This window comes from Hemiscyllium ocellatum, chromosome 10, assembly GCF_020745735.1.
Source record: "Hemiscyllium ocellatum isolate sHemOce1 chromosome 10, sHemOce1.pat.X.cur, whole genome shotgun sequence".
Taxonomy (NCBI): domain Eukaryota; kingdom Metazoa; phylum Chordata; class Chondrichthyes; order Orectolobiformes; family Hemiscylliidae; genus Hemiscyllium; species Hemiscyllium ocellatum.
Window position 1 is genome coordinate 71,585,408 of NC_083410.1, and position 20,471 is coordinate 71,605,878.

The 20,471-nt window shown below is 44.7% G+C and overlaps 1 protein-coding gene across 1 annotated transcript in view; it reads right to left on the minus strand.

The window, feature by feature from the left end:
- Positions 1-20,471, minus strand: part of fndc1 (fibronectin type III domain containing 1) — a 364,919-nt gene that overhangs the window by 21,507 nt on the left and 322,941 nt on the right. The window contains exon 20 of the mRNA XM_060831599.1: positions 857-1,018. Within this exon, the coding sequence (XP_060687582.1) occupies positions 857-1,018 (162 nt within the window). The remainder of the gene's footprint in view (positions 1-856; positions 1,019-20,471) is intronic.

Here is a 20,471-nt window from a genome sequence, read left to right on the forward strand (position 1 = left end):
TCTTTGAATATATTACCACCTTTGGATGCATATATTTAAAAACAATAAAAAAAACTTTCAATAAAAGTATTATGTTCAATTTTGGGCAGCAAGCTTTAGGTAGGTTTTGAGACAACAGAGAGACTATTATTGAGAATGTCTTGAGGAATGAGACACTTCAGTTTGTGGATAAATTGAAGAGGTTTGGCTGTTCTTGGAGCAGGATTAGAGAAGATTTAGAGGAGATTTGATTGACATATTTAAAATTATGATGCGTCCAGATAGAAACAATAGGGAGAAACTGTTCCATTTGGAAGATGCAGCAAGAATCAGTGGATACAGATTTAAGGCAAATGGGCAAGAACCAAAGGTGACTGTAGGAAAAAGCCTTTCTATGTAGCAAATAGTTAGGTTATGGGACACATGTTGAGAGCGTGGTGGAGGCAGAATTAATTGTACTTTCAAAATAATTGGAGACTAGCTGAAGAGGAAAAAAATTATCAGTTACAAGAATAAAAAGTGGAGAAAGAGATTAAAAGGGACCAGCCAGGTTGCTTTTGCATAGAACTGGCACAGACTCAATGGGCCAAATGACTTTAGTGTATTCAGTAATCATTTGATGATTCTGACGAATATGTATGAGTGATGTATATGTAGACATCTGTCGTCATCTGTATATATACATTTAAATATAAATCTGCATTTACACTTTCACATATGTGCACTCATGCATGAGTCCGTGTGCACTTTAATATTTATATTTGCATCCATTTATACATGCATGAAGATCACTTTGTCTACATGAACAAGTGCACAGAGGATGCAGAAAACATACTCAGCTGCATGACAGAATAGTGTACATTCATTGGCCACTTACCTCTTAGGCCTTCAGACAGGAAAATTTTGTACCGTAATGAGTTGCAGAGTATCACACCCACAAATTTGCGGTACCAAGTACGCTTCACATATTGTTTTCCTGTACATTCACTGGAAGAAGGTTCAAACTTAAATGAGTAAGGAATCCAAATTGGTTCGCCCCCTGTCGGGAACAAACACACAGAATAATGTTTGTAGTGTTACTTACTGTCAAGATTGAGTCACTGTAATAGACATTTAACCTAAATGTAGAAAACATTGTTGTCAGTCCTTTTAATCAATGTGAGGAACATATTCTATACAATTTCAAGCATCAATCATATTATGAAACAATTTTCTACATTGCAGTGATATCATGAAAGATACTAAACTTATCTGGCATATATAAAGTGAGACTGTAAATGTAATAGTTCTGTAATAAGATGACAAACTGGACATTAAAAATCCTCACACTGTATTCACTACAGTAAAGGTCTGAAACTCAAAATTTATATGAGAGGCTTGAACTAATATCTGGGCCCTGTCATGGACTACAATCTGCAAAATTATAATGGCATATATTTTAATTGTATAACTCGCAGCCTTGCAATTCAATTCAAAAGCCTATTCCAGCCAGTGACTAGTGGTGTTCCGCAAGGGGGAGCGTATAACGACAACTTTTCACTTTATACATTAATGATTTGGATGAAGGAACTGAGGGCAGATATAAAAAGATAAGGGTCAGGTAGTATTGAGGAGGTGGGGAGGCTACAGAAGAATTTAGACAGGTTAGGAGAGTGGGCAAAAAAAGTAACAGATGGAATACAACATGGGAAAATGTGAGGTTGTGTAAGTTGGTGAGAAAAATAGAGGCATAGACTATTTTCCAAATGGGGCGAAAATCTAAGAATCTAAATTGCAAAGGGACTTGGGAGTTCTAGTCCAGGATTCTCTTAAAGTAAACTTGCAGGTTGAGTCAGTAGTTAGGAATGCAAATACAATGTTGACACTTATTTTGAGAAGACTAGAATATAAAAACAGTGATGCACTTCTGAGGTTTTATAAGTCTCTGGTCAGACCATATTGGGAGTATTGTGTGCACTCTTGGGCCCCATTCCTCAGGAAGGATGTACTGGCCCTTGAGTGGGTCCAGAGGTGGTTCACGAGAATGGTTCCAGGAATGGAAGGCTTAACATTTGAGGAATGTTTCAGGACTCTGGGTCTATACTCAATGGAGTTTCGAAGAATGACGGGGGGGTCTAATTGAAACTTACAGAATACTGAATGGCCTGGACAGAGTGGATGTTGGGAAGATGTTTCCATTAGCTGGAGAGGCTGGGACCCAAGAGCACAGCCTTAGAGTAAGAGATATAGGAGAAACTTCTTAAGTCAGAAAGTAGTGAATCTACGGAATTCACTGCCACAGTAGGCTGTGGAAGCCAGGTCTTTGAGTATATTTAAGATGGAGATAGATACATTCTTTATTGTGAAGGGGATCAAAGGTTATGGGGAGAAAGCGGGAGAATGGGGTTGAGAAACTTATCAACCATGGTTGAATGGTGGAGCAGACTCGATGGGTTGAATGGCCTAATCTCTACTCCTATGTTATGATCTTTTCTCCCCTATCCTTGTGATTCCTTGAACTCCAAGTGCTATATCCAGCACCTTCTTGAGATAATACAATGTTTTGGCCACAAATGCTTTCTGTAGCAGAGAATTTCACAAAATCCATCACTCCCTAGGCAAAAAGATTTCTCCTCATATTAATTCAATAGTTTATCCCATATCCTAGACAGTGACCCTTGGCTCTGGACTCCCCTGCCATCTAAAAGCATCCTCTCTCCATATAACTTTTTAGTCCTGTCAGAATTTTATAGATTGCTATGAGACCCATCACTCCTCACAATTCTTCTGAATGCCAGTAAATATAATCTTAATTGATTGAACCTCTCCTCAAACGTCAGCCCTGCCATGCCAGGATTCAGTCTGGTTAACCTTTGCTGCACCACGTCTATAGCAAGACCACCATCCCTCCTCAAATAAGGAGATAAAAACTGCTCACAATATTCCAGGTGTGGTCACGCTAAGACTCTGTATAATTGCAGCAAGGCAGCCCTGCTCTCATACTTAAATCCTCTTGCTATGAAGGTCTCCACATTAATTGACTTTTTGACTGCCTGTTGCACCTGCATGCACACCTTTCACAACTGGTCTACGAGGACACTAAGGTCTCATAGCACATTCCTCTCACTGAAGTTACAGCATTCAGATCATTCATTCATTTAAATCATTAATATATATCGTAAGTACTGGGGTTCTAGCGTTGGTCCCTGTAATACTTCATGAGCGACTGCAAAATATTTGTTCATTCCTACTTAACGTTTTTTGTCTGCAAACCAGTTTTCTATTGATCTCAATACCCACATTCCAATCCTGCACATTTTAATTTGGTCACTAACTCCTTATATTTGACTTTGTCAAAAGCCTTCTGGAAGTCCAAATAATTCACATCCACTGTTTCCCTCCATCAATTCTACTAGTCCTCGAAGAATTCCAGTAGAGTTATCAAACATGATTTCTCTTTGGTAAATCCATGCCTATTTTGCTCAATCCTGTCACTGTTTTCCAACTGCTCTGCTATTAAACCTTTCATTATAGATTCTATCATTTCTTCCACAATCAACACCAGTCTGACTGGTCTATAATTCCCCTACTTTTCTCTCTACATTTGTTCTTAAACAGACACACATAAAGTACCCACCAATCTATAGGAACGGTTCCAGAGTCTATAGAATCTTGGAAGATGACCAACATATCCATCTTTTCTCTGACAACTTCCTTAACACAGAAACAAAGGAATAGGAGTAAGCCACAAGCATATTCTACCATTCAATGAGATCATGGTTGACCTGTGGCCTAACTCCATATAGGTGTCTTTGTGTTAATACCTTTGCTAATCAAATATTTATCTATCCTGAATCTAAAATTAGAACTGATTTAGCATCAACTGCCATTTGTGGAAGAGTTTGAAACATTACTAATTTGTGTGTAGACATGTGTCCTATATTACTCCAGAATGGTCTGGTTTTAATGTTTAGACCATATCCACTAGTTCTAAGATCTCCAACAAGTAGAAATTGTTTATCTACCTTGTCTTTTCTTGTTAATATCTTGAAGATTTTGATCAGATCATTATAATCTACTAAATTTTACAGAAAACAGGCCTGATTTGTACATTCTCTACTCATACTCTAACCCCTTATGTCTAGGTAACATTCTTGCAAACCTACATTATACTTCCTCCAAGGCCAATATATCCTTCCACGCGTGTGATGCCAAGATCAGCTCCAAGGGGATCCAACCAGGGTTTTATAAATCTGCAGCATACCCTCACCTGTTTGTGACATTTTTAAGATCTATATATGTACCTGAATACCAAGTCTCTTTGAACACTTGCTTAAATTTAACTTCATACTATTGAGAAAATACCCTGATGCATCTTTTCTCAGTCCAAAATGGATTACCTCACACTTATAATTGTGGAGTCAAAGAGACGTACAGCACAGAAATGAACCTTTGGTCCAACTCATCTATGCAGACCAAATATCTAAATTAACCTAGTTCCATTTGCCAGCATTTGGCGTATGTCCCTGTAAACACTTCCTATTCATATGCTCATCCAAAGGCTTTTAAAATGTTGCAATGCTAAAAGGTTTCACCACCTCCTCTGGCAGCTCATTCCATACATTCATCATCCTCTGCATGTGGTTTCTAAACTGAACCAGTACCATTTGCCTGCATTTGGCCCATATCCCTCCTATCCATATACCTGTTCAAATGTCTTTTAAATGTTGTATTTGTACCGCCTCTACCACTCCCTCTAGCAGCTGGTTCCATATATATGCACCACCCCGTGTATGAAACACTTGCCCTCCGGTCCTTTTAATAATTCCCTTTCATCTTAAACCTATGCCCTCTAATTTTGGACACCCATACCCTGAGGAAAAAGACTTTAGCTATTCATCTTATCCGTGCCCCTCATGATTTGATAAATCTCTATAAAGTAACCCATCAAGCTCCTAAACTCCATGAAAAAAATGTCACAACCTATCTAGCTTCTCCTGATAACTCAAATCCTTCAGTCCCAGTGACATCCTTGTAAAATCTTTTTGAACTCTTTCCAGTTGAATAACATCCTTCCTATAGCAGGGTGGCCAGAATTGCATGCAGCACTCCAAATATGGCCTTACCAATGTTTTGTACAGCTGTAACATATGTCCCAATTCCTGTACTCAACGCTCTCACTGATCAGAAGGCAAGTGTGCCAAAGCCCTTCTTCACCACTGTGATGGCATTTTCAAGGAATTATGTATCTGCATACAGATACGTAATTCCATACATTCACCATCCTCTGCATGAGGTTTCCTATACTGAACCAGTACCATTTGCCTGCATTTGGCCCATATCCCTCCTATCCATATACCTGTTCAGGTGTTCTTTCTGTTCAACAACACTCCCAAGGGACATGTACCTGCCCTGGTTTGTCTTTCCAAAATACAACACCTCACATTTATCTGAATTAAACTCCACCTACAACTGCTTCAGTTGATCAAGATCCCCTTGTGATCTTAGTCAACCTTCTTCACTGTCTAATATACAACAATTTTTATGTCATCCACAAATTTACTAGCCATGACTCCCATATTTGCATCCAAATTGTTTATATAAATGACAAACAGCAGTGTTCCCAGCACTGATCTTTGTGGCACTGGTCTCCAGTCTAAAACACTACTCTACCACCACCCACTATCTCCCACCATTGAGTTTTTTGAAGAAGTAACAAAGAGGATAGATGAGGGCAGAGCAGTAGATGTGATCTATATGGACTTCAGTAAGGCGTTCGACAAGGTTCCCCATGGGAGACTGATTAGCAAGGTTGGATCTCATGGAATACAGGGAGAACTAGCCATTTGGATACAGAACTGACTCAAAGGTAGAAGACAGAGGGTGGTGGTGGAGGGTTGTTTTTCAGATTGGAGGCCTGTGACCAGTGGAGTGCTACAAGGATCCGTGCTGGGTCTTCTACCTTTTGTCATTTACATAAATGATTTGGATGCGAGCATAAGAGGTACAGTTAGTAAGTTTGCAGATGACACCAAAATTGGAGGTGTACTGGACAGCAAAGAGGGTTTCCTCAGATTACAACAGGATCTTGACCAGATGGGCCAATGGGTTGAGAAGTGGCAGGTGGAGTTTAATTTATATAAATGCGAGATGCTGCATTTTGGGAAAGCAAATCTTAGCAGGAGTTTTACACTTAATGGTAAGGTCCTAGGGAGTGCTGCTGAACAAAGAGACCTTGGATACAGGTTCATTGCTCCTTGAAAGTGGAGTCGAAGGTAGATAGGATAGTGAAGAAGGCATTTGGTATGCTTTCCTTTATTGGTCAGAGTATTGAGTACAGGAGCTGGGAGGTCATGTTGCGGCTGTACAGAACATTGGTTCGGCTACTGTTGTAATATTGTGTGCAATCCTGGTCTCCTTCCTGTTGGAAAGATGTTGTAAAACTTGAAAGGGTTCAGAAAAGATTTACAAGGATGTTGCCAGGGTTGGAGGACATGAGCTATAGGGAAAGCTGAACAGGCTGGAGTTGTTTTCTCTGGAGCGTTGGAGGCTGAGAGGTGATCTTATAGAGGTTTACAAAATTATGAGGGGCATGAATAGGGTATATAGGCAAAGTATTTTCCCTGGGGTCAGGGAGTTCAGAACTAGAGGGCATAGGTTTAGGATGAGAGGGGAAAGATATACAAGAGACCTAAGGGCCACCATTTTCATGCAGAGGGTGGTACGTGTATGGAATGAGCTTCACTACTGAGAGGGACCTTGATATGAGGACAATGTGAAACAGGCTGATAGGCTCAAACAGGTTGATGTGAATGAGTGGATGTGCTGAAAATTTGGAAAAATATAAAGATAAATAAGTCCCTGGGCCACATGGGATTTTCTGTAGATTACTACCCTAGGAAACGAGGGAAGAGATTGCTGTGCCTTTGGTGATGATCTTTCCGTCCTCATTGTCCACCAGAGTACTGTCAGATGATTGGAGGGTGGCAAATAGTATTCCCTTGTTCAACGGAGGGAATAAGGATAACCCTGGGAATTACACACAAGTCAGTGTTACATCTTTGGTTGGCAAATTATTGGAGAAAATTCTAAGAGACAGGAAAACCTCAGTTTGTTTAGAGATAGTCAGCACGGCTTTGTGAGGGACAGGTCATGCCTCATAAACTTTACTGAATTCTTTGAGGATGTGACAAAACATGCTGATGAAGGTAGAGCAGTGGATGTGGTGTTCATGGATTTTAGCAAGGCATTTGATAAGGTTACCCATTGTAGGCTCATTTAGAAAGTAAGGAGACATGGGATACAGGGAAATTTGGTTGTCTGGATACAGAATTGGCTGGCAAATAGAGGACAGAGAGTGATGACAGGTGGAAAGTAATCAGCCTGGAATTCGATGACCAGTGGGGTTCCTCAGGGATCGGTGCTGGAACCACTGCTCTTTGTGATTTTTATAAATGACTTGGATGAGGAAGTAGAGGGTGGATTAGTAAGTTTGCTGCTGACACAAAGGTTTGTGGATTTGTGGATAGTGTGGAGGGCTGTTATAGGTTGCAATGGGACTTTGACAGGATGCAGAACTGAGCTGAGAAGTGGCAGGTGGAGTTCAACCTAGAAAAGTGTGAAGTGACTCACTTTGGAAGGTCAAATTCGAATGCAGTATACAAGTTTAAAGGCAGGATTCTTGGCAGTTTGGAGGAACAGAGGGATCTTGGGGTCCATGTCCAAAGATCTCTCAAAGTTGCCACCTAGGTTGATAGGGTTATCAAGAAGATGTATGGTGTATTGGTGTTCATTAGCAGCGGGATTGAATTTAAGAGCCACGAGGTTATGCTGCAGCTCCATAGAACCCTGGTTAGACCCTACGTGAAATATTGCGTTCAGTTATAGTTGCCTCATTATAGGAAAGATACAGAAGCTTTAGAGAGGGTGCAGAGGAGATCCACCAGGATGCTGCCTGGACTGGAGGGCATGTCTTATGAAGAAAGGTTGAGGGAGCTACGGCTTTTCTCATTGGAGCAAAGAAGGATGAGAGGCGACTTTATAGAGGTGTACATGACGTTCAGAGGCATAGATGGAATGTATAGCCAGATACTTCTTCCCATGGCAGAAATGTCTATCATGAGAGGGCATAATTTTAATGTAATTGGAGGAAGGTTTAAGGGAGATATCAGAGATAGGTTCTTTATACAGAGAGTGGTGGGTGCGTGGAATGTACTGCCAGCTGTGGTAATAGAGTCAGATGCATTAGGGACATTTAACTGACTATTGCATTGACACATGGATGATTTTAAGGTAATTGGAGGAAGGTTTAAGGGAGATATCAAAGATAGGTTCTTTATACAGAGAGTGGTGGGTGGCACAGTAGCACAGTGGTGTGGGCGGCACGGTGGCATACTGCTGCCTCACAGCGCCAGAGACCCGGGTTCAATTCCCGACTCAGGCGACTGACTGTGTGGAGTTTGCACATTCTCCCCGTGTCTGCGTGGGTTTCCTCCGGGTGCTCTGGTTTCCTCCCACAGTCCAAAGATGTGCGGGTCAGGTGAATTGGCCATGCTAAATTGCCGTAGTGCTAGGGATAAATGTAGGGGTATGGGTGGGTTGCGCTTCGGCGGGTCGGTGTGGACTTGTTGGGCTGAAGGGCCTGTTTCCACACTGTAAGTAATCTAATCTAATCTAATAGTAAAATGAGTGATGTGCAGTTTAGTTTGAGTACGATAGAAGGTCTGCACAACGTCAAGGGTCAAAGGGCCTGTACTGTCCTGTGTTAAGTAGTTAGGATACAGGATGCACTGCCTAGAAATGTTTGAGGCAGGTTTAATTGAGGCATTCAAGAGGGCTTTGAATTGTATTTGAATAGAAATAGTCTGCAAGGAAGAAAGCAAGAAATTCGCATGAAGCAATAATGCTCATTTGAAGATCCAGTGTTGGCACAACGGGTCAAGTAGCTTCCTTCCGCACCACAAGGGTGCCTCTTCTTCAAAATACTGATATGAGATCTTTACATCCACCTGAGAGAGAATATAGCATCTTATCTGAAAAGGAAAACTTCGAACACTGCAGCACACATCTTGTACTGCACTGCATTGTCACTGTTAACTCTTAAGCTAAACTCTAAGTAGTAATTGAATCCATAACCTTATAACTCAGAGATGACATTGCTATCAACTGAGTCATGGCTGACACCTAACTGTCTACCACCATTCACAACTAAATGAGTGGGATTGTACTGCTTTGATCCAATTTTCTTTTTTTTTTGGTTATGGGATTGCTTAGTGTGGCAATCCACAAGATAATTTTCACATGACATTCAACCTCAATCTGTAACCTCATAGCTCAATGCATCTCTCATGCTAATATTACCATCAAGTCAGGGGATCAACACTGGTTCAATGAAGATTGCAAGTTGCATTTGGTATGATAGCTTGAACAGGCATCAGACATATCCAAAAGTAAGCAGACAACCTTGTGAAGTTACAACATGGAACTACTTGCATGCAAAACTGCAGAAGCCAAATATCAGAGCTATGGAATTCTAGACTGACATCAGATTAAAGGCTCTGTAGTGCTGCAACATCCAGTCATTAATGTTAGATTAATAAATTAACCAAGAAAAGGGGACTTTGCAAATTTCCTCATCCCCTATGATGGAGCAGCCCAGAACATTGAAGGCAAACAAATACAGAGAATGTTGGGGAAACTCAGCAGGTTTGGGCAGAGAGAAAAAGAGTTAACTTTTCAAGTCTGCTGGGACTCTTAATTTAAACAGCAGGCTGAATCATTTGCAGCATTTTCAGTTTGAAGTTGTAAGTGGGTATGCATCTTGATCTTCTCCTCACGGCCCAAACATCATAGATGCTATTATCTATATAGTGCAATTCACTCCATGAGATATCGAGAAATGTCTGAAAGGACTGAATAATGCGAAGGCAATGGACTGTAACAACAATGCAACGGTAATACTGAAAACTTGAGTTCCAGGACTAGTTGTGTTTTTAGTTAAGCTGTTCCAGTGTAGCTTAGCATCAGCACTAGCATCTACCTGACAGTGTGGATTGCGAGGAGGCAACTTCACCATCTCCGAGGCTAAGGAGGTGGTGGGCGGGCGCCTCCTCGTCACCTACGTCATGTACAGGAATGCTCCCCGACAGGGATTAATATGTACGCCCCAGTGGGTAAGAGTGAACTGTTGGCCATCCTGCAGCAGCTTCTACTGTTGCTGGCTACGTCCAGGCCGGTCATTCTGGCTGGAGACTTAAACTGTATCATTGATGCAGATGGACGATCCGGCGGGGGGGACAATAAACTGGACGCTATGTCCAGAGTCCTGATGGACACGGTAAAAGATGCCAAGCTGTACGATGTCTTCAGCACCCCTGCAGACGGAGTACAGCGTAGATACAACTCGTCACGGGCAGACAGGTCTATCCGCTCAAGGATAGATTACCTGTTTGTGTCCTGAACGCTCTCGGTCAGATCCACCGATGTCAAGCCGGTGTTCTTCTCTGGCCACTGCCTCCTGCTGGCTGACTGTCACCTACAGGACGAGCAGCAGGCTGGTAAGAGAACGTGGAAGCTGAACACAAAGCCGTTGACCCCGGGAAACATTGAGGAGCTCAAGAGAGACTACACAGGTTGGAGAACCGTGAAGCCCCTCTTGGAGTCCCCAGCAGACTGGTGGGAAACAGTAAAAGGGAACATCAAGAGGTTCTTCATCCTCAAAGATGTTCAGGAGGTGAGAGAGAGGCAGGGAAAACTGTCCCAGCTCCTGGAAAGTATGCAGAACCTGCTCCTGCTGCAGATGATGGGGGTCGATGTCACAGAGGTCCTCAAGGAGGTGAAGGGCCAGCAAGCTTTGCTCTTTGCCTCGGAGGCTTCCAAGATAATCTTCCGGTCCAGGGTCCGCTTGGTGGAGCAGGATGAGACATGCTCACATTTCTTCTTCCAGAAGGTGCACAAAGAGAGCTCTGTGCTCAGCATCCTGAAGGAAGAAGATGGCTCGATAACATCATCTCAGGCTGACGTCATGAGGATCAGTAAATCCTTCGATGCCGGTCTGTATGACACGAAGCCGACCGACAGCGCGGCCTCCCAGTCATTCCTGTCCTCTATCACGGAGGTCTTAGATGACACAACACGAGAGAGGCTGGACCAGCCGCTATCTCTGAACGAGCTGACCAAGGCCCTCGAGTCCTTCGAAAAGAATAAAACTCCTGGAAGCAACGGCTTACCGGTCGAGGGCTATTCTGCTCTGTGGGACTTGATTGGCCAGGACCTGCTGGAGGTGTATGTCAGTCTGCTTCGGGCAGGTACCACGAGTGATTCCATGTGGAAAGGCATCACCACCCTCATTTACAAGCAGAAGGGGGAGAGGGAGGAACTCAAAAATTGGAGACCAATCTCACTGCTAAATGCGGATTACAAAGTTCTGTCAAAAGTAATCGCCAACCGGGTCAGGTCTGCTCTGGGGTCGGTGATTCACCCTGACCAAACCTGTGCTGTGCCGGGCAGGAAGATCGCTGAGAGTCTTGCACTCCTCAGGGATACGATCGCCTACATGCAGGACAGAGGGTTGGACACCTGCCTGATCAGCCTGGACCAGGAGAAAGCCTTTGACAGGATATCACACAGGTATATGAGAGATGTTCTCTCCAAAATGGGCTTTGGCGAGGGAATCTGCAATTGGATCAGACTGATCTACACCAACATTATCAGTGCAGTCTCAATCAATGGGTGGGAATCAGATAGCCTCCCAGTCAGGTCTGCCCTCTCTCTCCTGCCTTGTTTGTGTGCTGCATAGAGCCTTTTGCTGAGTCCATCAGGAAGGATGCAAGCCTGAAGGGGTGACTATTCCTGGCAGCGGGGGCCTGCAGGTTAAGGCCTCCCTGCACATGGATGACATCGCCGTTTTCTGCTCGGATCCGCTGTCCGGGTGCAGACTCATGTGCACATGTGACCAGTTCGAACGAGCCTTGGGGGCCAAGGTAAACCGAGGCAAGAGCGAGGCCATGCTCTTCAGGAACTGGGCCGACCAATCCTCGATCCCCTTCACTGTCAGGATCGACTACCTGAAGGTGCTGGGTATTTGGTTCGGTGGGGCTGGGGCATGCACCAAGTCTTGGGAGGAGCGTATCAGCAAAGTGAGGCAGACACTGGGCAGATGGAAGCTACGGTCGCTCTCCATCGTGGGGAAAAACCTGGTCATCAGGTGTGAGGCACTGTTTTTGCTATTATACGTGGCGCAGGTCTGGCCTACTCCCAGAATCTGTGCCGCTGCAGTCACCCGGGCCATCTTCCAGTTTATATGGAGGTCAAAGATGGACCGGGTCCGAAGGGACTCGCTGTACAAAGATCTGGGCAACGGGAGAAAAAATACATCCAATGCCATCTTCACCCTGATGGCCACCTTTGTGTGTGACTGCATCAAGCTGTGCGTGGATCCCCGGTATGCAAACACCAAGTGTCACGACGTACTGAGGTTCTACCTGTCCCTGGCGTTGCGAAGGATGGGCCTGGCCTCGCTGCCGCGGAACGCTCCGAGTAGTTGTTCCATTCCATATCACCTCTCCTTCGTGGAGAAGCTTACGAAGAAAAACACCTTTGACCACAAGTCCATCAGGAAGTGGTCAGCACGTAGTGTCCATGAGACCCTTCGGGAAAAGGAGAGGGCGGATCCTATTGAGCGGTTCCCTGAGCAGACTGTCAAAGCCATTTGGCAGAATGCCTCATCGCCAGAACTTTCCAACAAGCACCAAGACATGGCTTGGCTGGTAGTGAGAAGGGCTCTGCCTGTGAGATCCTTTATGCACGCCCGGACTCTCAGCTGCACCTTGAAGCGACTGCGGGGGGCGGGGGGGCAGCAGGACTGTCACACACCTCCTTCTGGAATGTGCCTACGCAGAAGAAGTCTGGAGAGGAATGCAGTGGTGTTTGTCGAGGTTCACCCTGAGCAGCGCCATGATGCGGTTCCCCGGAATGCAAACTGAGACTAACATCAACTGTGCCTGGAGGATCATCAACTCAGTGAAGGACGCTCTCTGGACAGTCCGAAACCTATTGATCTTCCAGCTGAAGGAGTTGACCCCAATTGAGTGTTGCAGGCTGGCACATTCTAAGGTCCAGGACTATGTGTTAAGGGACGCGCTGAAGCTTGGGGCAGCTGCTGCCAAGGCGCGGTGGGGAAAGACCACCGTGTAACGTCTGCCTGCCTAAAGAAGAACAGGGAGCCTGCACAGTCATTTGAGCTCTGCTGACACCTCAGCTAAAAATGTAATCGTATAGACCTGTAAATAGGAATGATTACTTTGTTTTGGTATGCAAAGAAATGGAATGTTTACATATGTATGGCATGTCCAGTTGTACAGATCATCAAAGCATTTATGAATAAAGTATATTTTTGAAATAATAAAAAAAATATCTACCTGACAGTGTGGAAAATTGTCTAGGTTTGTGCTCTCCGCAAAAAGCAAGGCCAATCCAACCTGGAGAATTACTTCCCAGTCTGTTCTCAATCATCAGTAAAGTGGATAGAAAGTGTATAATGCTTTCTTTTTTTTGTCCTTTTTAAAACTGCGGTAGTGTTTACTTTTTCCCCAGCACCCATGGTGTGTGTGTGTGCAGGTGTGAGACACAGTGAGAGACACAAGGTGCATGAATCTTTATTCAATTTCCACCACTAGGAAGAAAGAAAAACACCCAAGTGGCCTGTGACAAGCAGTACCCTTCACATCAAAGGGCAATGCTGTGTGATCAAACAGTGAAGGGGAGGGCAGAGATTAAATCAAAATAGAGTTGGAGGGGGAAATAATCCACTCCACTCCCTGCGGCGCCCACCTCTCCCTGAACAACTCCAGGGTGTTGGTGGACACCGCGTGCTCCTTCGCCAAGGACACCCGGGCCATAACGTAACCGCGGAAGAGGGGCAGGCAGTCAGCCCTAACAACCCCCTCCATGGCCCGCTGCCTGGACCTATTTATGGCCAGTTTGGCCAGGCCCAGGAGCAGACCCACGAGAAGGTCTTCAGACCTGACCTCCCTCCTCCGTACCGGGTGCCTGAAGATCAGGAGCGTGGGACTGAAGTGCAACCAAAAATAGAGGAGAAGGTTTTTGAGAAAATCAAAAAGGGAGTGCAAATGCCCACGTCCAATATACATGTGGTCCACGGACTCCACAGCATCACAGAACAAGCAGTTGGGCTGGGAGTCCGTGAACCAATGCAATCTGCGGTTGCAGGGGACCACTGCGTGCAGCACCCTCCACCCCACTTCCCCGAGAGAAAGGGGGAGGACTCCTGCGTACAGAGCCCTCCACTGGGGATCCCCACAGCCCGGTGGCAAATGGGCACATCAAGCCCCATCCATGAACACCAAAGATGGTGGATGAGGGAGAAGAGGTGGACGGTGTGCAGCAGCAGTCGATATAGGACCCGCCTTTTGACGTCCTTAAAAGGGACAAAATTAAAATTCCGGAGGCAGCTCAGGTTGTGGGGCACAGGCTCCCGCGGGAAGTATGGGACCTTGGGGCCAGTGTGAAATTCCGTCTGGGCTGGGGTGAGCGCGGACAGGATTCCACCGCACACCTGAGCATCCTCCAACTGGTGCACTAAGTCAGGTCTGTAATGCTTTCAAGTGTCATTTGCTTAACAATGATTTGCTCACTGATGCTTAGTTTGGGTTCTGCCAAGGCCACTCAGGTCCTGACTTTATTATAGCCTTGGTCCAGACATGGATAATACAGCTGAACTCCAGAGGTGAGGTGACAGCGATAGCTCATAACATCAAGGTTATATTTAATTCATTGCTGTCGAGAAAACTGTTGTTGTGGTTCTTTTCGCCGAGCTGGGAGTTTTTGTTACAAACGTTTCGTTCCCTTTCTAGGTGACATCCTCAGTGCTTGGGAGTCTCCTGTGAAGCGCTTCTGCGCTGATTCCTCCGGCATTTATAGTGGTTTGAATCTGCCACTTCCGGTTGTCAGTTGCTGTCTGCTGCAGTGGCCGGTATATAGGGTCTAGTTAATAGAATTTGTGGATGAGTGCCATGCCTCTAGGAAATCCCTGGCTGTTCTCTGTTTGGCTTGCCCTGTAATAGTGGTGTTGTCCCAATCGAATTCATGTTGTTTGTCATCTGAGTGTATGGCTACTAAGGATAGTTGGTCATGTCGGTTCGTGGCTAGTTGGTGTTCATGGATGCGGGTTGTTAGCTGTCTTCCTGTTTGTCCTATGTAGTGTTTTGTGCAGTCCTTGCATGGGATTTTGTACACTACACTGGTTTTGCTCATGCAGGGTATCGGGTACTTTGTCCTGGTGAGTTGTTGTCTGAGAGTGACTGTTGGTTTGTGTGCTGTTATGAGTCCTAGTGGTCACAGCAGTCTGGCTGTCAGTTCAGAAATGCCCCTGATGTATGATAGTGTGGCCAGTCCTCTCTCTCGTTTCGTTGTCTTTCCCTTAGGCATCTGTTAATGAAGTTGTGCGGGTATCTGTTTTTGGTGAATACCTTGTATAGGTGTTCTTCTTCCTCTTTTTGTAGTTCTGGTGTGCTGCAATGTGTTGTGGCCCTTTTGAATAATGTCCTGATGCAACTTCGTTTGTGTGTGCTGGGGTGGTTGCTTTCATAGTTCAGGACTTGGTCTGTGTGTGCAACTTCATTAACAGATGCCTAAGGGAAAGACAACGAAATGAGGACATGCCACAACACAAAGGATTGGCCACACTACCATACATCAGGAGCATTTCTGAACTGACAGCCAGACTGCTGCAACCACTAGGACTCATAACAGCACACAAACCAACAACCATTCTCAGACAACAACTCACTAGGACAAAGGACCCGATACCCTGCATGAGCAAAACCAACATGGTGTACAAAATTCCATGCAAGGACTGCACAAAACACTACATAGGACAAACAGGAAGACAGCTAACAACCCGCATCCATGAACACCAACTAGCCACGAAACGACACGACCAGCTTATCCTTAGTAGCCATACACTCAGATGACAAACAACATGAATTCGATTGGGACAACACCACGATTATAGGGCAAGCCAAACAGAGAACAGCCAGGGAATTCCTAGAGGCATGGCACTCATCCGCAAATTCTATCAACAGACACATCGACCTAGACCCTATATACCGGCCACTGCAGCGGACAGCAACTGACAACAGGAAGTGGCAGATTCAAACCACTATAAATGCCGGAGGAATCAGCACAGAAGCGCTTCACAGGAGGCTCCCAAGCACTGAGGATGTCACCTAGAAAGGGGACGAAACGTTTGCAACAAAAACTCCCAGCTCGGCGAACAGAACCACAACAACGAGCACCTGAACTACAAATCTTCTCACAAATGTCAAGAAAACTAACAAAACTGAATAGGAATGAGTCACAAAGCTCACTCTAATACCTGGCACAAATGAATAGGTTTTTTTTTAGTAATCAATTACCTCAGTCTTAAAGCTTTGCTGCAGGACTTCATTACATATGTTTTTTACAATATTTTCAAATTCACTTGTTCAGAGATGTTATTGAACACTCCTGGAGTAGGTGGGATAGATAATTTCTAATCAAACTCTGGAGCAGGTGAGACCCAGGTGTCCTGGCACAGAGGTAGGGACACTAGTACTGCATGATAAGGGGCCTGAGCCAGTAGGATAATGTTCTTTTAGCTGCTTCATTAATGATTGTTGTTCTACTACAAGATCAGACACAGGCATGTTAATTGACTGCGTAATGTTCAGCATATTTCAGTACTCACATACTGAAGCAGTCAATGTACGTATGCAGCAAGACTTGAACAGCATTCAGGCTTGGGTTGCTAAGTGAGCAAATCACAGGCAATGATCATCTCCAACAAGAAAAAATCTAAACATTGCCCTCGGCATTTAATATCGTTGCCATCACTGAATCCTCCACTATCATAATTCTGGGGTTGCTGTCAATTTGGATCCAAGTCAGTCAGGGAAACAGAAATGGGGGCACTTTTCTTTGTGGATAGAGTTTATTAAATTTCCAGGCTTCCAACTCTTTCCAGGAAATCAACTTGGCCATGAAATAGCAGGGTTGTGTGCGGGCCCTTGAGCCTGCGGCTCATCTGCTTTCTTTCTTTTTTTCTTCTTTTCACTTCTGTGCACCTTTTCTTCCTTTTGTTTATTCAATTCATTTTTCTCATCCTTCAAGCCTTTTGCAGTGATTTAATGGTCAACATTGGCACAGCAGCGAGAGTGTGCCATACGCAGAATGTCGGCAGCCTCCTGGCGATTGGAGGTGGCAGTGGTAGCAAGGATGTCCTCCTGATGTTCAGAACTGGCAGTGGCAGCAAAGCACTTCCAGCAATTGGAGGCGGCAGTGGCAGCAGACATTTCAAGCTGGCAACATCAGCAAGTGACATCTTAGAGAAGGGCGACCTAGCCTGGCAGTGGAACCAGGATTGCTGGTTGCAGTAGGCCTCCAGCAGAGAGTCCTGACATTGATGAGACGGCGGTGGAAGTATCATATGGCCCGGAGCGGGAACTCCTGGCATCAGAGTTCACAACAGAGCTGGGGTTCCTGGTTGCAGTCAAGGCAGGCCCGGAGGCAGCGGCAGCAGCTCTAGCTTGTGGTAAGCCCTGAGTTGGGAACTCCTGGTTATCAGTGAGTTGGCAGCAGAGCTGGGTGTCCTGCTGTGGGGGGACTGTGCGTTCAGCATGGGAACTGGCATTGGTAGCTGTATCAGTGAGGTGGGCCTACCGGTGAAGAGATGGCACCTAAAAAGTGGCAACTCCTAAAGTTGGTGCATCCAGTGGAGGCAGTGGCAGGACAGTGGAGGTGTGCCAACACAGGCGTTATTGGTGAACTGGATCAGAGCTCAGACTTCATGGTGATGGCAGTGCAATGAAGATAGTCTCTCTTTCAGTTGTATCTTTTTATTCTCAAACTATTCGAAATGGCACCAGATTGTGGCAACAGTTAAAGCTTTGAATGCAAGTGACAATAAATCATTCAATTCAATTCAGACACCAGTCTCCCTGTTTTCCTTCAGATATTTTTAATCAGCCCATTCAGATGTGTTATGACATATGTCTAGAACAGATGGGACTTGAACCCAGAACTTCTGCTCCACTATCACTGCATTACGAGAGTTCTCTTTCTACCCAGTTGAGTCAATTTATTATCAATCACCTGCTTAGCTATTTCCTATATTAGCAGTTACCATTGATTAACTGGATCAGCCATTAAAATAGTGGGGTTACAAGAACAGCTCAGAGGGTGGCAATTATTTGGCAAGTATCTCAGCCCCTGACTCTTCAAAATCACTTGTCTACAAAACACAAGCCAGGAAAGTGTTGAAATACTTATCCCCTTCCTCGAAAGAGTGCAGCTCCAACAACATTCAAGAAACTTGGCACAATCCAGGATGAGCAGTCTATGTGATTGGCACCCCATCTGATGCAAATCATAGCAGTGTGCCCCACAGACCAGATGCAATGCAGCAAATCATTATCCGTCAAGACCCGTGACTTCGACAACCAAGGAGGACAAAGTCAACAGATGCATAGAAGCTCCATGACATGCAAATTCCTTCCATGTCCCTACTACCCTGACTTCATTGTAACTGAGTCAAAATGGTCAGCATGGTAGCACAGTGTTTAGCACTGCTGCGTCACAGTTCCAGGGACCCAGGGTGGACAATCTCATATCTGTGTGGGTTTCCGCCAGGTGCTCTAGTTTTCTCTCATAGTCCAAAGATGTTCAGGTTAGGTCGACTGGCCATGCTAAATTGTCCCATAGTGTTCAGGCATATGCATGCTAGGCGGATTAGCCATGGTAAACACAGGCTTATGGGGATAGAGTAGGGTGGTTGGATCTGAGTAGGATGCTCTTCATACAGACTCAATGGGCCGAATAGCCTCCAACTGTACTGCAGGGATTTGTTTGATTCTAAAATCCCTCTCTAATTGTGCCTTTACCTGTGCAGCATAGTTAAGGTAATTGCTCACTTCGATTTTATAAAGGACAGTTAGGTATGGGGAACAAATATGGCCTATCCAATAATGTCCACATCTTATGAAGGAATTCTAAATAAAATACGCAGTTGAGGAGCTAAAGTCTACAAAGTGCTGGTTTTAGGCGGAGGAGCTCTATTATGGTCACCTGAATGACCTCCTTCTTAGCTATTTATTTTTCTATATTCTGAAATGGCCAAGAAATTAGAGATCACACATCAGTTACACTGATTGCTTAATTTAATAGCGGAAAAAACAAAACGCCGGTTGTTTATGCATCTACATTTAACCATAAATGCCAAGTGGATAATGTAACCATGGCCTCCTCCAATGCAGACATCTGTCTTAAAACCAATTCAATTCAGTGCATGGATTATCACAAAATACTGAATGCATGGGAAAAAGCAAAGGCTATAAACTGCAACAACATCCTTATTGTGGTGTTGAAGAAATGGGTTTTTTGAATTGATTCAATGTGATGGGAATGGTCATTGACAGTGCTATCGAGCATCACATATTCTTCAGTAATGTAAACCTAAAAACCAAAGAACTCCGGATGATGGAAATTAGAAACTAAAACAGAAATTGCTGGAAACACTCAGCAGGCCTAGTAGCATCTGTGGAGACAAAGCAGAATTAATGTTTCAGGAGCAGTGACATTTCTTCATGACTGATTGTAGCTGAGGAAGTGTTGGCTTAAATGCTAAGGATGGGATAAGGGGAGCAGGAAGGAGTCAATGATAGGTGGAGATGGAGCCCAGAGAGGGAAAAACAGTTGGGCAGGCAAAGGAATGGGTAAAGGTCAGCCTGGGGAATGAATAGCTGCTAATGGGGCTATTAGCGGCTGACAATGGGTTATTTGTGGTAGCAGCCCATGTGATGACAAGGCACAGCGTGTGGGTTGGGGTAAGGACATGAGAGAAGGTCCTCGAGCCCTAAAATTGTTGAACTTGATATTGAGTCCAGAAGACTGCAGGGTTTTCAAGCAAAAAATGAAGTGTTATTCTTTCAACTTGTGCCGAGCTTCATTGGAGCATTGCAACAAATTACAGTGGATGCTGGAATCTGAAAGCAAAAGAGGAAATGCTGAAAGTTCTCAGCAGGTCTGGCAGCATCTATAAGGAGAGAAAAGAGCTGACGTTTCAAGTCTAACTGACCCTTTGTCAAAGCTCTTTTCTCTCCTTACAGATGCTGCCAGACCTGCTGAGATTTTCCAGCATTTGCTCTCAAGACAGAAATGTTGGCCAGGAAACAGTGGTGTGTTGAAATGGCAGGCAACCAGAAGTTCAGTGTCATTTTTGCATACAGAATGTAAGTGTTCTGCAAGATAGTTACCCAGACTGGGCTTTGTCTCCTCAATGTAGAGGAGACCACATTGTGAGCAGGGTCCAGATTGAGTGAAGTGCAGTTAAATTGCTGCTTCACGTGGAAGGTGTGTCTGGGGCCTTGGTTAGTGAGGATAGAGGAAGTAAATAGGCAGATATTATACCTTCAGTGATTGCATGGGAAGGTGCCATGGGGTATGGGAAGATGTTGTGA